This window comes from Alosa pseudoharengus, unplaced genomic scaffold (assembly GCF_046254945.1).
Source record: "Alosa pseudoharengus isolate Yale_2024_CS ecotype anadromous, Long Island Sound unplaced genomic scaffold, YU_APseudo_1.1 YU_APseudo_1.1_scf_9, whole genome shotgun sequence".
NCBI classification, from domain to species: Eukaryota; Metazoa; Chordata; class Actinopteri; order Clupeiformes; family Clupeidae; genus Alosa; species Alosa pseudoharengus.
In genome coordinates this window covers 12,367,135-12,380,769 of record NW_027468881.1, presented here as the reverse complement: position 1 = coordinate 12,380,769, position 13,635 = coordinate 12,367,135, and the positions used below count along the sequence as shown (strand labels likewise).

Sequence of the window (13,635 nt, the reverse complement as noted above, 5' to 3'; positions counted from 1 at the left end):
AAACGGTGGCATGATAAAAAATACGTTTCATGAAAAATAGAGAAAAGAACGAAGGGGAAACTCTGCTTGTCAATCATGCACCCAACCCATCCGTGACTAGAACAAAGCCATTCTACTGGTGAGCTGAACAGGTAGAGAATCAGACTGAATAGGTTTCAGGTATTCAGTCAGTAGCTCTCCATATCTGTTTCTGTGGATAACATTCTGTGGCATGTGTGAAAATAGTCTTTGAACTCACACTACATTTTTCCTAGCCTAGAAATCTAGACGCACCCTAGCGGCAGGAAATGTAATTTGCTGCCAGGGTGGTCTAGCAACTCTCCGTTGGCTTGTGAGCTGGAAAAATTAAACTTCGATAAGGCCAATCACATCACGTATAGAGTCGATAGGTGGGCTTAACATAATGATTGATGGCAGAGTTGCAACGGTTAAGCGTGAATTCCCTGCTACTTGAAAACAAAGAAGATGGATGTTGCTGTTGGCGAACAGCGTGACATGAGTTAAGCTTTTTTTAAGTTGGCAAAAGTTTGAACTAGCCAACTAGCTCCGCTGGTGGGAAAACGCATGGGACTCATGAGTTGTAGTGCTGTCCTATTGTGTGCAGAGGAAATTTAGCACTGCGAATGTGAGTCCCCAGACCCTACATCTTGATGTGGGTCTGGCTCGTCAGGCTACATTTTTCCATCTCTCACTGTAAATGTGGTTCTCAAACAGTGCAAGAATCACTAGAATAGTGAAAACATCTCTCACTCAATAAATGTACCTCAGCAACATCTATACTGTACATGTGATTAGTTTCTCCCATAGCACTGTACTGTCAAATCATCCTTGTAATGATATCTGTACCAGTGATCTTTTGAAGTCTGGCTCATTGACTACGGGTCTAATGTTGCTGCCCGGAAAAGCAAAGGCAAAATGTGCCCTCTCAGTTAAATCAACTGACCTCAAATGGCTACATTAATTATTAACACAAATAAAAAAAAAGTAGAGAGGTAAAAGTCCTACCACAGCCAGCAAATACAGCTGACCTATGCTAACTGCTAGCATCAGAGCGCAGGAATGCAGAGACGATGGAAAATGGGGAGACAGGGGGATGGAGAAATGAGGAGAGGAAAGGAGGAAAGGAGGGAGGGAGAGAGAGAGAGAGAGAGGGAGGAGGGGTGGTTGAATATGCATTATTGACTGCCAGAGGAGGCCCAGGACAGCAATTCCCTCCACACTGCCTGGGAACAGCTGACTAAAACGGAGCATGAAAAATGACAAAGTCGTCTAGTCTAGTGCTGTGCTGTGCTGCTGTCGCGAGGCAGACGGAGCTGAAACACACTTCAGGGGTCAATCCCCACAACGCTGCCACTCCACAATCCACCGGGGATGAAGCACAAGAGCCAGAGAGAGAGGGGCGCGCGACAAAAAAACAGCTGAGCTCAAATCCACATAAATAAAGGGACTATCAGTAAACTGTATCTCGGAGTCTTTGAGCGACGGCGTGCATGACGCTGCTGTTTAGAGGTCGACTCAGGCCTTTTGGCAAATGTGAGATTTGTCCTGAAAGACACATCACCACGGAGGAATGCCAAGTCCAGCCCCAGCTGCCCATAGACAGGACTGGGCATAAGCACTGTTCTCCACCCCACTGCTCTGCCTGGGCGCTGTGTTACAGCTGATAGATTGGAGGTTGAAAGCTGAAACACCAACAGTTTCCTACAACTCCCCCTTCTCTACTTTTGAAGTCTCTCTCTCTCTCTCTCTCTCTCCTTCTATCTCTCTCTTTCTCCCTATATCTTACCATCTCTTGTTCACACTCTCTCTTTTAGTCTCTAATGCACACATTAACCTTAATCATCACCACACACAAACACACATACAGAGAGAAAGAAAGAGAGAGGAAGAGAGAGAGAGAGAGAGAGAGAGAGAGGGGTGTGTGTGAGAGAGAGAGAGACAGAGAGAGAGACAGACCTAAGCACAGCCATCTGTGGCCCAGAGGACACTGTGTGGGCATGCAGGGCTGCGGCCCCTGCCAAGACCAGGTCCTGAGGGGCCACAGTAAGACCTGAGTCATCAGCAGCACACAGGGACAGAAATTAATATTGTCAAAGGAAACGCTGCACTGCAGCAGCATCAACAAAATGGAAAAGTGCTTTGTGACACTTTCCTCCAGAGCTGTAAACACATTTAGGTCAGCAAAGATGCCCTCTTCACTCCAACACAAACACACAGAGCACACAACAAGGCACTGGTGAGAAACAGTAAATGGAAAGGAATGGTAAGATCATGTTTACAATACACTGATGAAACATGATAGGATGGTTGATGATTGGTGTAATGGTGTGTGTGTGTGTGTGTGTGTGTGTGTGTGTGTGTGTGGTATGTAAAAGACGCATGCATGTGCATATATTAAGTGGTGGTTTAATCAATAAGTGATGAGTCAACGTTGGTGATTTCTGCTTGCAAAGGAAACAGAATGGAAAAAAGTTACTCACTGAATACAGCGAATGCAATTCACCACAAAGAATAGGCACTCTCTCTCTCTCTCTCTCTCACACACACACACACACACACACACACACACACACAGTCATAGTACACATTCACACAAAATGATTAATATCAATAAACCAAATCACATGTTATGAAGCACAAAACCAAAACAACTGTTAACACACCCTGATATGTATACACACAACTAGATGCTCACATACACATGTACTGTACACATACACACACACACACACACACTAAGACACACAAACAAAAAAAGCAATCTTAAAAGTAGGCTAAAACTGCCTTAAACAGATATGACACAGCTGTGCAGCAGAACAAATGTTAATTTGATCTCGTTTGTAATTTGGGAGATAACGGTGCTCCACATCAAAGAGTCGATTAGCATAGTCTCACATCTTCAACTTTTAATGTGCTAATGCAACAACACCAGCAACAGCAACTCTCTCTCTCTCTCTCTCTCTCTCTCTCACACTTTTCTCTTCATTATACGTTAACTCTGATCCAAGTCAGTACCCACAATGCACCACAAGCTTGTTTATTTCAGTAGGAGGAAGGGAGGGGGGTATGGGAGGTGTGTGTGTGTGGGGGGGGGGGAGTGAGTGAAAGTTCCATCTCCGTGGAAGACTGGGAGACTGAGATAATCCAGTGTGTGTGTGTGTGTGTGTGTGTGTGTGCGTGTGTGTGTGTGTGTGTGAGTGTTGGGGGGGGGGACTCTCTCGATAAAGGTAATAGCAATTAGCCAGGAACAACACGGCGCTGTGATGCAGCCTTCGTCAAGCACATGCCATTGGTTTGTCCAAGGGCAAGCTAACACTCCGTGGCCTCTGATTGGTCTTGGGCTCACCGATAGGGAGATTAAAGGCAGACAAAAGGCAAGCAGAGGAGCTGATGTTAATGGAAGAGGGGTGGTGTTCTAAAAGCACTAACTCAGTAGGAGGCAATGTTCAATCAGTAAGAAACACATGCCCTGTCACACACGCTAACAGTGCTGATGAGGTGTAAGACATGCTAGAAAGTATCTATCGACACACACACAGACACACACACACACACACACACACACACACACACACACACACACAAGACACACACACACACACACACAAGACACACACACACAAGACACACACACACACACACACACAAACACACACACACACACACACAAAGCAGCCTTTTCAAATACTGCTTAACTCCCCTTGAAACTTTAGTTCAAATAGGAACAAAGATTTACTTATTCAGTACTCATGAGAATAAATAGTTTTTCATCACACAGTCTAAGCTATTATTCACCTGATTATAAGAATACATGCAAGCACACACATACACACAAGCACACACACACACACACACACACACACACACACACACACACACACACACACACACACACACACAAACACACACTCACACAGAGAGAGAGAGAGAGAGAAAGAGAGAAAGAAAGAGTGAGAAGCAGAGAGTGACGGACAGAGAGAGAGAGAGTGAGAGAGGGAGAGAGAGAGAGAAAGAGTGGCACATACTCCTCATTATGCAGAGATGAATGAGCACACAAACTCTCTTCTGCCTTCAAAGCCGTGATGTCCTCTTGTGTGTGTGGGCTCTAGTTCTTGTATGCGCTCTGGACTGAGTGAGTGTGGCGGGGCAGGTGCTGGCGGGTGATAAAGACTGGTAATTGCTAAGGAATCCAGCAGATTGCCACGGCGATGGAGCGCAGGCTGTGTGCTCACATGCTGATATCATATTGCCTTGGCCCGAAATTACATCTCCACAGGAAAGGAAAACAAGCCCATGACCAAGCCAGACCAAGGTGCTCACTCGCTCTCTCTCTCTCTCTCTCTCTCTCTCTCTCTCTCTCTCTCTCTATCTCTCTCTCTCTCTTTCTCTCTCTCTCTCTCTCTCTCTCTCTCTCTCTCTATATATATATATATATTCCATGATTGCTATTCCACTCACATCCACATGCATTTCTTTTTCTGTGTTAAAACCATATCCTCTTCACCTCTTCAGTCTCATAAAACCTCATCTCACATTTCTGTCCCCCTGCCCCCTCCATAGTTCATTTCTTTATTTCTTTACATGTTTCCTTCTATCCTTCTTTATGTCTTCCACTGCCTCTTAGTCAAGTTGAACAGCGTCTAATGTATTATTTTTTTCTGCCAAGATATCTATTGAAACCATCTTCTTTGGCAGGAAAGAATTTCAAGTACCAAATACAAACTCATGAAGTCTCTTTTTACAGATAGATAGATAGATAGATAGATAGATAGATAGATAGATAGATAGATAGATAGATACTTTATTGATCCCCAACTATCTGTTTATAACTTTACCTGTGTTCCCACTGTGAGTGTGTGTGTGTGTGTGTGTGTGTGTGTGTGTGTGTGTGTGTGTGTGTGTGTGTGTGTGCCCATCTCTCTTGTCTCACTCTCAATCTCCCCCAGTCCCAACAGCCGTCAGCAGCACACACACACAGCACACAACACACACACACACAGCATACAGCACATAGCATACAGCACACACAACACACACAGCATACAGCACACACACACAGCACACACACACTACATACAGCACACACACACAGCACACACACACAACATACAGCACACAACACACACACACACAGCACACACACACAGCATACAGCACAGACAGCCATGTGCTAACAGACGCCAGCCTGACCTGAGGGCTACAACACACTCACAGTGCACTATCCTCCCACCCTACCCCCCCCCCCCCCTCTCTCTCTTTCATTCTCTCCCTTTCTCTTTTATACAGTCTTTCAATTTCTCTCTTTTTAACTACTTTTTGATTTCCCTGTTGCTCTCTCTCTCTTTCTCTATCTCCTTTTCTTCCTCTCTCGGTTACTCACTCGCTTCCCTTCTGGCTCTCGCTCCCCCTCTTTGGCACAGTCTCTGTGTATAGTGGTGTTGTGGGCCATGACACCATTACTCTGTAGCTCTGTCTTTTCCATCGGCTAAAGATTACAGAGTCAATAAGTGTTCCGGGTCATTACATGTTGGCTGGCCCGCACAAACACACACACACACACACACATACACACACACACACACACACACACACACACACACACACACACACACACACACGCGCACGCACGCACTTGCAAACATGCACAGGCACCAGTATATGGATTTAGATATTCAAACACACACAGACACACACATGAAAGTGCATACAAACGTGGAGGCTCAGATACAACACCCACACATTTCTTCTCTAAATCATACACACACAAATCACACAATTGCATATGCACTCTCTCTCTCTCTCTCTCTCTCTCTCTCTCTCTCTCTCTCTCTCTCTCTCTCTCTCTCTCTCTGTCAAAATCTTACACACACATTCACACACACACACACACACACAATCCAATTATGATAACCAGAGCATGTATCCATTGGTAGGCTACATTACCTGAAGCTATTACACCAGGATCCAACAACACTTTTAGCACACAGCCATAAACTGGCTGGCTTCTCAGAGAATGTGTTTTCTCCATAAGGATCAGTACCCGAGACATGAAAAAGCTCAGACATGCCACCCAACCAAAAATACCCATCCTCAGCATATCAGGTCCATGCCTGAGCAAGACCCACAGGGAGCAAGTGAGGAAACTGGCCTGATACTGCTACCGGACAAAAAACTGAACTCAGAGAGCGCCCAAGGTCAGAAAAGTGTTCAGAGTTCAGTTGAAACAACACTAGGGTTAGAATTTAGACCTGATGCCAGTAGTCAGTAACAAGCTAGTTAAAGTTTTTCTCAATTGCTTTTACCTGCTTAAGTAAACTGGAATCCACTTGGTCTTCATGACTACTTTCTTTGCCCAGCAAAAGTCATCTCTTGTGAATGGGTTCACACATTTCTCACACCCTTTTGCAAAACAGTTAACACAGGTGTCATTCAAAAGCCCCAAACTCTATTGGTTTTCCCATGCTAAACAAAAGGAAAACATCTTTTCACAGGTGGTATAGATTCCTTGCATAAGTCTGAATCTCTGATACACCTGTGTGAAACTCCTTTGCACAATTCTTCAATCAACAATCATTCATTATACATAAGAGATGTCTGTTGCTATTTGCAAGTATGGATCTAATGCACATTTAGACAAAGTACTGTATTGCCTATTTGTTGGAGAAAACAGTACGAAAGGTGTTTACTGTAGGTATATTTCGATGAAAGTTGTAGTTCAATGAAATTTACAGTATCTTGCTAGGTGTTTGCTGCATGTCTTACATGTCAATGACAGTTACATCTTAGGAGGAATGAATAAATTATTTTTTTATTCAGTACATTTAGTCTTTTCACAGTTTTTTTCTGATACCAGGTAATGGAACATACATAGCAAAAATGCTAATTTTGAGAACTAGATTTTGCATTTTGTTGTCCAGTGTGTAATGATTGATTAGTAAAGAGTGTTTTTTAATTGGCAAGATTTGCTTTTGCTGCATGTTTTAAGTGTTTTGAGAGAGTAACAGCCATTTGCAAGTAAAAATGTGTCATTTTGTCCAGAGTGCTTTTGTTCAGACACAGGTGTTACTGTAACTGTTTTGAGAATGTGATGTCAGAGTTGACACAGGTATCAAAACGATCGGAAAAAAACTGTAATAACCACTTAACCAGTGCCACACTATGCCACAACGTTCCGGTACATTTAAAACAGGTATCTGACTCAGTCACAAAGGTACTAACAGTAATTAAAGACAAGTTTCTTCACCCTTTATCTCTGTGTTCACAGGCACACATACAGTACCTTCAGTATGGCTGTTCAACATTATGTTTTCAAAGCATAACAGGATAATCTACTGACTACTTTTCACCTTGATTTTTGTATTATCTTCCATGGATGTAGTGCACGCACTTGAGCAAACACACTAACACACCTAAAAAGATATGCACATCATAAACAAAGATACACAATGCACATACAAGCAGCAGCCTACCCACCTTCATGGCTTCAGCTTTCTTATGGAACATCTCCTCCATATTCTCGGCCAGCTTCTTGACCAGCTTGAGTCCGTCAATCTCCTCCACACGCACAGAGCGCTCAAACTCTTTATATTTCTATGTGAGAGGAAAAAAAACGCATCTTTCTGTTAGCCTCATTTTAAGTGTTAACATTTGGCCAACACCAATTACTGTTCCTTTGATGAGCAGTTTTTCTTCCATAAAAAAAGTTCCCTTAAGAAATTAATATTGGTACTCAGCTCAAAGACGCGGTTTTTAATTTATGGTTGCTGTTAATACTTCATAATGTTTTTGTATCTGGAATTTTCAACAAATTGCAAAGCTCTTGGGTTGCTCAAGGTGAGATGGGTAGTATACAGTAATTTCATATCCAATTAAAATCAGTAAACTCACATTAAAGAAATATTTCAGAAAAATACTTACTGTACAAGAAATGTACATGATAAATAAATAACCAGTCTTTACAAAACAAACTTTTGGAGAATATTATATGGCCATGCTAACTCCACAATTTGATAGCTAGCAGACAAGAAGCACAGTGGTGGGCAGCGTGACATAGCCAGCCATGTTAACCACACTGACCACAACCACTCAGCTCTAACTGCACTAACTCTTACTTCTCTCTCTCTCTTTCTCTCTTTCTCTCTATCTCTCACACGCTCTCATGCTCTGCTCTTTCTTCTCTATATCATTTCACTGTGTGTGTGTTTATATATCCATGTACCAGAGTGTGTGTGTGTTTGTGTGTGTGTTTGTGTGTGTGTGTGTGTGTGTGTGTGTGTGTGTGTGTGTGTGTGTGTTTCAGGGAGAGTAAGAGACAGAGAGAGAGAGAGAGAGAGAGAGAGAGAGAGAGAGAGAGAGAGAGAGAGAGAGAGAGAGAGACTGCTTTGACATGATGTCCTACACAGGCTTCCCCCCATATAAGCTCTTCCTACTCTGTGAGTTTTTGGGGAGGAGGGCCGCAAAGCTGCTGCCTCGTCCCCTGGATGCTGCTGCTCTTCAGCTGCACTTTGATGTGTGTCCAGGCCTGTCTGCAGCAATGATCCTCCAACACAAAGGACCCCCCCACACACACACACACACACACACACATCCACATCAGAACCGCACAGATACACTGCTTCAAAACCACACCCACCACACATCCATACACACACACACCAGAATGTCACAGATCACCTCAAACCCCAAACAAAGCTCAAGTTCAAGAAATAACACTTATCACAACAGCAGATCAAACTTATAAAGTCCCAGCCACATCAGAGAAACTGTCTGTGAATGGTAAAAAAAAAACATAAGCGGAGGCATACAGATCTCTCAAGGCTAGCGTTAACGTCATGGCCGCGTGGAAGTGTGGCTAATCTGCCTGGCGAGGGCGCTCAGACATGCAACAGATACAAAGATGGGAGAGAACACACACACACACACACACACACACACACACACACACACACACACAGCAGATACAAAGATGGGAGAGAAGCTAGAGAGAAACGGGAGTTATCTGCTCTTCTCATTTCACACTGAGATTAAAAAGGGGAGGGGGGGGGGCTGACACTGTTATCTGTGGCATATGTTCTCATGTTGTTTCTTTCTGGGAGGAGAAGCTGTGGTCTTTGATGGAGAGAGGTGATGGGGTGCAGAGGAAGATTTTAGCCTCCCCGTCTACTATGCTATGTTAAAGCTTAAAATTATGAACTCTTTCCCTCTGTGTGTGTGTGTGTGTGTGTGTGTGTGTGTGTGTGTGTATGTGTGCCTGTGGTGGGAGGGGGGTACTGTGGTTCTGTGTAGAGGTATGCATTTGTTATTAGGAGCATAATGTATAATGCGAAAAACAAACCTCTTCCATGACAAACAAACTCACTGTATGACAGAGAGTGAGGACGATTGAAAGTGACAGGAAAAAAACATGAAGTGAGAAAAAAACATTTAAAAAGAGAAAAAGTGAGGAAATATCCACTGAAAACCGAAGCAACGTTATGAGACATTAACATTTGTTTACGCGTCAACATCCAAGACTGCAACATTCATCATCGTGGGGAGACAGACTGACAAAATAGGAGCTATCGCGTCAACACCAGGCAGAAGGACAGATAGTGATAAAGAGAGCGGGGAGAGGGGGGGTAAGACAGACAGTATAGGCAAACACGTAGCGCACAGTGTGAAGTGATTTGAGGGGAAAACACCACAATGGAGAAGTGGCACAGTCTGGGAATAGCAAAGCCAAAAGAAATGTGTGAGTGAGTGGGAAATACAAGTCAGGTCAAAGGGTACGCAGCATGCTAATAGCATAACAGGAAAGAGCTAGTGGCGTAATATGATCTCCACTCTCTCTTTCTTTCTTTCTCTCTCTCTCTCTCTCTCTCTCTCTCTCTCTCTCTCTCTCTCTCTCTCTCTCTCTCTCTTTCATTTTGTCTCTCTGTCTCTCCTTCTATTGTTCTCTCTGGCTTTCTCACACACCTCTCTGTTCTTTCATCCTGTCTCAGCTTAACACAGAGGCCCAGCATCCAGCTTTCATTCTCACAGATTTTCTTTCTATCAGCGCTGATGGAGCAGAGGATGGAACTGGAACAAGCGGCAGCACCGCATCAACTCATTGTCTTCTTCTTACGCCAGGTGAACTTCACCTGCAACAGCTATCTCTTCTGTCATTGTCCTCTTTCCCTCTTGTTCTCACTATCTATCTCTCTCTCTCTCTCTATCTCTTCCTCTCTCACACACGATCTCTCTCTCTCACAGACACACACACACACACACACACACACACACACACTATTTCTCTCTCTTTGTCTCTCTCTATCTCTTTCTCTGTCTTTAGCTCTTTCTCTCTCTCTCTCTCTCTCTCTCTCTCTCTCTCTACCTCTATCTCTCTTTTGTCACACATCCGGCTGTTTATCAGCAGTGGAAGATGTGAAAAGATGGCGATAGAAATTTTACAGCCACAGTGGCCCTGGCTCATTTTCTGTCGGACTGACTCCAAACTAATCAAACTGATGCTTGATATGGCCCAAAGCTGTGTGTGTGTGTGTGTGTGTGTGTGTGTGTGTGTGTGTGTGTGTGTGTGTGTGTGTGTGTGTGTGTGTGTGTGTGTGTGTGTGTGTGTGTGTGTGTGTGTGTGTGTGTGTGTGGGTGCGTGTGTGTGTGTGTGTATGTGGTGTGTGTCTGTGTGTGTGTCTTTCTGGTGCTGGGGCAGCATAGATAGGCGATCAGTGAAATGAAGAAAGAACACGACACCGAATTTGCTTGGCAGACAAAACCTGCGGTGTTTTTCTAAATGAGCCCCGTGTTTCTGTCAGTCTTTGTTGTCCCCCATCAGAAAGGAAGCCAATGAAGCTCAAAGCATTTACAGCACCAGGACACCGATCTCACTTCCCCCCAATATCCTCTGACACAAACATGCACATAGAAAAGAGGGAGATTTCAGGAGGATGAAAGAGACATTATTATCTTTGTAAAAAAAACACAATCTCAGAGAGAGAGAGAGAGAGAGAGAAGAAAGGGAAGGGAAAGAGAAACAGAAGAAGAAAGAGAGACATAGATAAAAAAATATATTTTTTTACTATGTTCTTGAGGTACAAAACAAAAGCGACTTGAGAAAAAAAATGAATAAAATAAAAAAAGATGATGTGATTAAGTTACATTAGTAACACAGTGGCCCCAATTACAAGACACAGAATAATTACGATTTAATTCTGATTAAGCTGCTTCTGAGTGGCCACACATTTTAAACATGGAGCCTGATGCCAGTCCTTGTAGACTGAGGGCCAACTTTGGCTAGGTGAGAACTTTCTCTATCACTCAGGCAAGTCTGTGTGCTGAGGCATTTATGCAGATGAGAAGATGATTCGGCATTACACTGAAGACAATCCTATTTGTGCACATGCTGACACCAACACACACACACACACACACACACACACACACACACACACACACACACACACACACACACACACACACACACACATACACATACTCAATACGCAATCACTCATTCACACACACACTTGCATAAACACACACACACACACACACACACACACACACACACACACACACACGTATGAGTGAGCATGCTAGCACACCCAATTGCTCTAAACCCCATATCATCCCCAAACACCCCAAGGCTCTTCACAGTTCAAAGGGGAGTAAGTTGTCAATTCTCATTATTTTAGACACGCACACATACACGAGCACACACAAACATTCTTAAAATCACAAGAAACACCAACTCAAAAACACATTCACTAATGTCGGTATCTCTCTCTCTCTCTCACACACACACACAAGCGCGCAAATACTCACAGACACACACACACACACACACACACACACACACACACACACACACACACACACACACACACACACACACACACACTCACACACATACACAAACAAACACACCCTGCAGTGGCGCACACCAAGGCTCCCCAGGAGAGTATTACTGTAAAATGTCCCTGGGTGAGCCAAGCCTGTTTCTCCGTGCACTCCCAGCAGACAGCCTGCGTCACTGAGACAAAGGGCTGTGGGGCTAATCTTCCCCACACAGAGAGCACCCGGTGCTGGCCAGCAGTGCCCTGAGGCCCCTCTCCCCCTCACTCCAACACCCATCATCAGCCTGGCTGTCCCCTGACGATGGCTCAGGGGGAAGACAGACACAAAACACACAAACACACACAGACAAAACCTGATGACAAGCACACACAGACGCACAAAACACACACACACCTACAAACAGACAGATGCACACACACACCAACACACACAAACACACACAAAGTCCAAAGACACGTACCACAGGTGGTGGGGACAGATAATAGTGAGACAGAGACAGGTGTGTCACCAAAGGTGTGAAGCCTGAGGCTAGACTGTCACATAGAGGAGAAGAGAGGAGAGGAGAAGAGAAGAGAAGAGATGAGAAGAGGAGAAGGAGAGGAGAGGGGGAGAGGAGAGGAGGGGAGAGGAGAAGAGAGGAGAGGAGAGCAGGGGAGAGGATAGGAGAAGAGAGGAGAGGAGAAGAGAGGAGAGCAGGGGAGAGGAGAGGAGAGGAGAGGAAAACCAGGCTACTATGGAACTTCATTATGTGCCTCTAAAATATTCTAAGGAATGAACCGATTGTTAAATTCTGGGCCGATAACGTTACAGATACCAATTTTTAAAATAACAAGGCTGATAACCGATGCAGATATCTTGTATTTGTTTGTTTAATTCATTTTTGTTGTTATTATACCCCTTTAGTGGCAGTGAAACAAAAATTAAAGTTTCAAGTTTTTCAGCTATTCTTAGCACTATCTCTGAATATGCCAATCTGTACATAATGCAACATAGCTAGATCAGGATTGATGGAGCATAACTGATAAGCATCAGCCACTGCCTTTGGTAAATGTTATATTTGCTGATAATCTTATACCAGTCAACGAGGCAAATATGGGCAAATAGCCATGTTTGATCGATATATCTGTCCATCTCTCTCTACCATCATTATTATAACATACACACCCACCTATGTTAATTAATTTATTTTAACCTGTGTGTGTGTGTGTGTGTGTGTGTGTGTGTGTGTGTGTGTGTGTGTGAGAGAGAGAGAGAGAGAGAGAGAGAGAGAGAAGGTAGCATATACACACACACACACACAAACATGGGCTAGCCATAACTCTAACCAACCCAACCCTCACCCACACACACACACCTTCTCTCCCCTCTCTCTCTCTCTCTCTATCCCCTACAAGCCACATACAGTTGGTTTAAAAAGTGAAACATACTAACTAAAATACTTTCTCAATTTTACCTTCACTGATTTCACTCATTCTCTCACTCTTTCTCTCTCTCTCTTTATGTCTCTCTCTCTCTCTCTCTTACAAACACACACACACACACACACAAGAAAGAGAGACAGACAAGTAGACAGTGTGATGGCATCAGCCAGACAGCAGAGCCTGAGGAGGATGGCACGCGAGTGATTAATGAATGAGGCAAACTTCATTTCACACACAGACTCAACCCCAATCCTGCAACTTTGAGCTCATTTTACGCATGGCTGCAGCTGCCTGGGCTCCTAACAGATGCCACACACACACACACACACACACACACACACACACACACTCTGAGATGAACACACAAACAAGCTCATATAGA

General features: G+C 44.0%; 1 protein-coding gene across 1 annotated transcript in view; it reads right to left on the bottom strand.

Annotated features, from left to right (window-relative positions):
• Window positions 1-13,635, bottom strand: part of cacna2d3a (calcium channel, voltage-dependent, alpha 2/delta subunit 3a) — a 176,895-nt gene that overhangs the window by 137,880 nt on the left and 25,380 nt on the right. Inside the window, exon 3 of the mRNA XM_076277113.1 lies at window positions 7,474-7,590. Coding sequence (XP_076133228.1) covers window positions 7,474-7,590 — 117 coding nt within the window. The remainder of the gene's footprint in view (window positions 1-7,473; window positions 7,591-13,635) is intronic.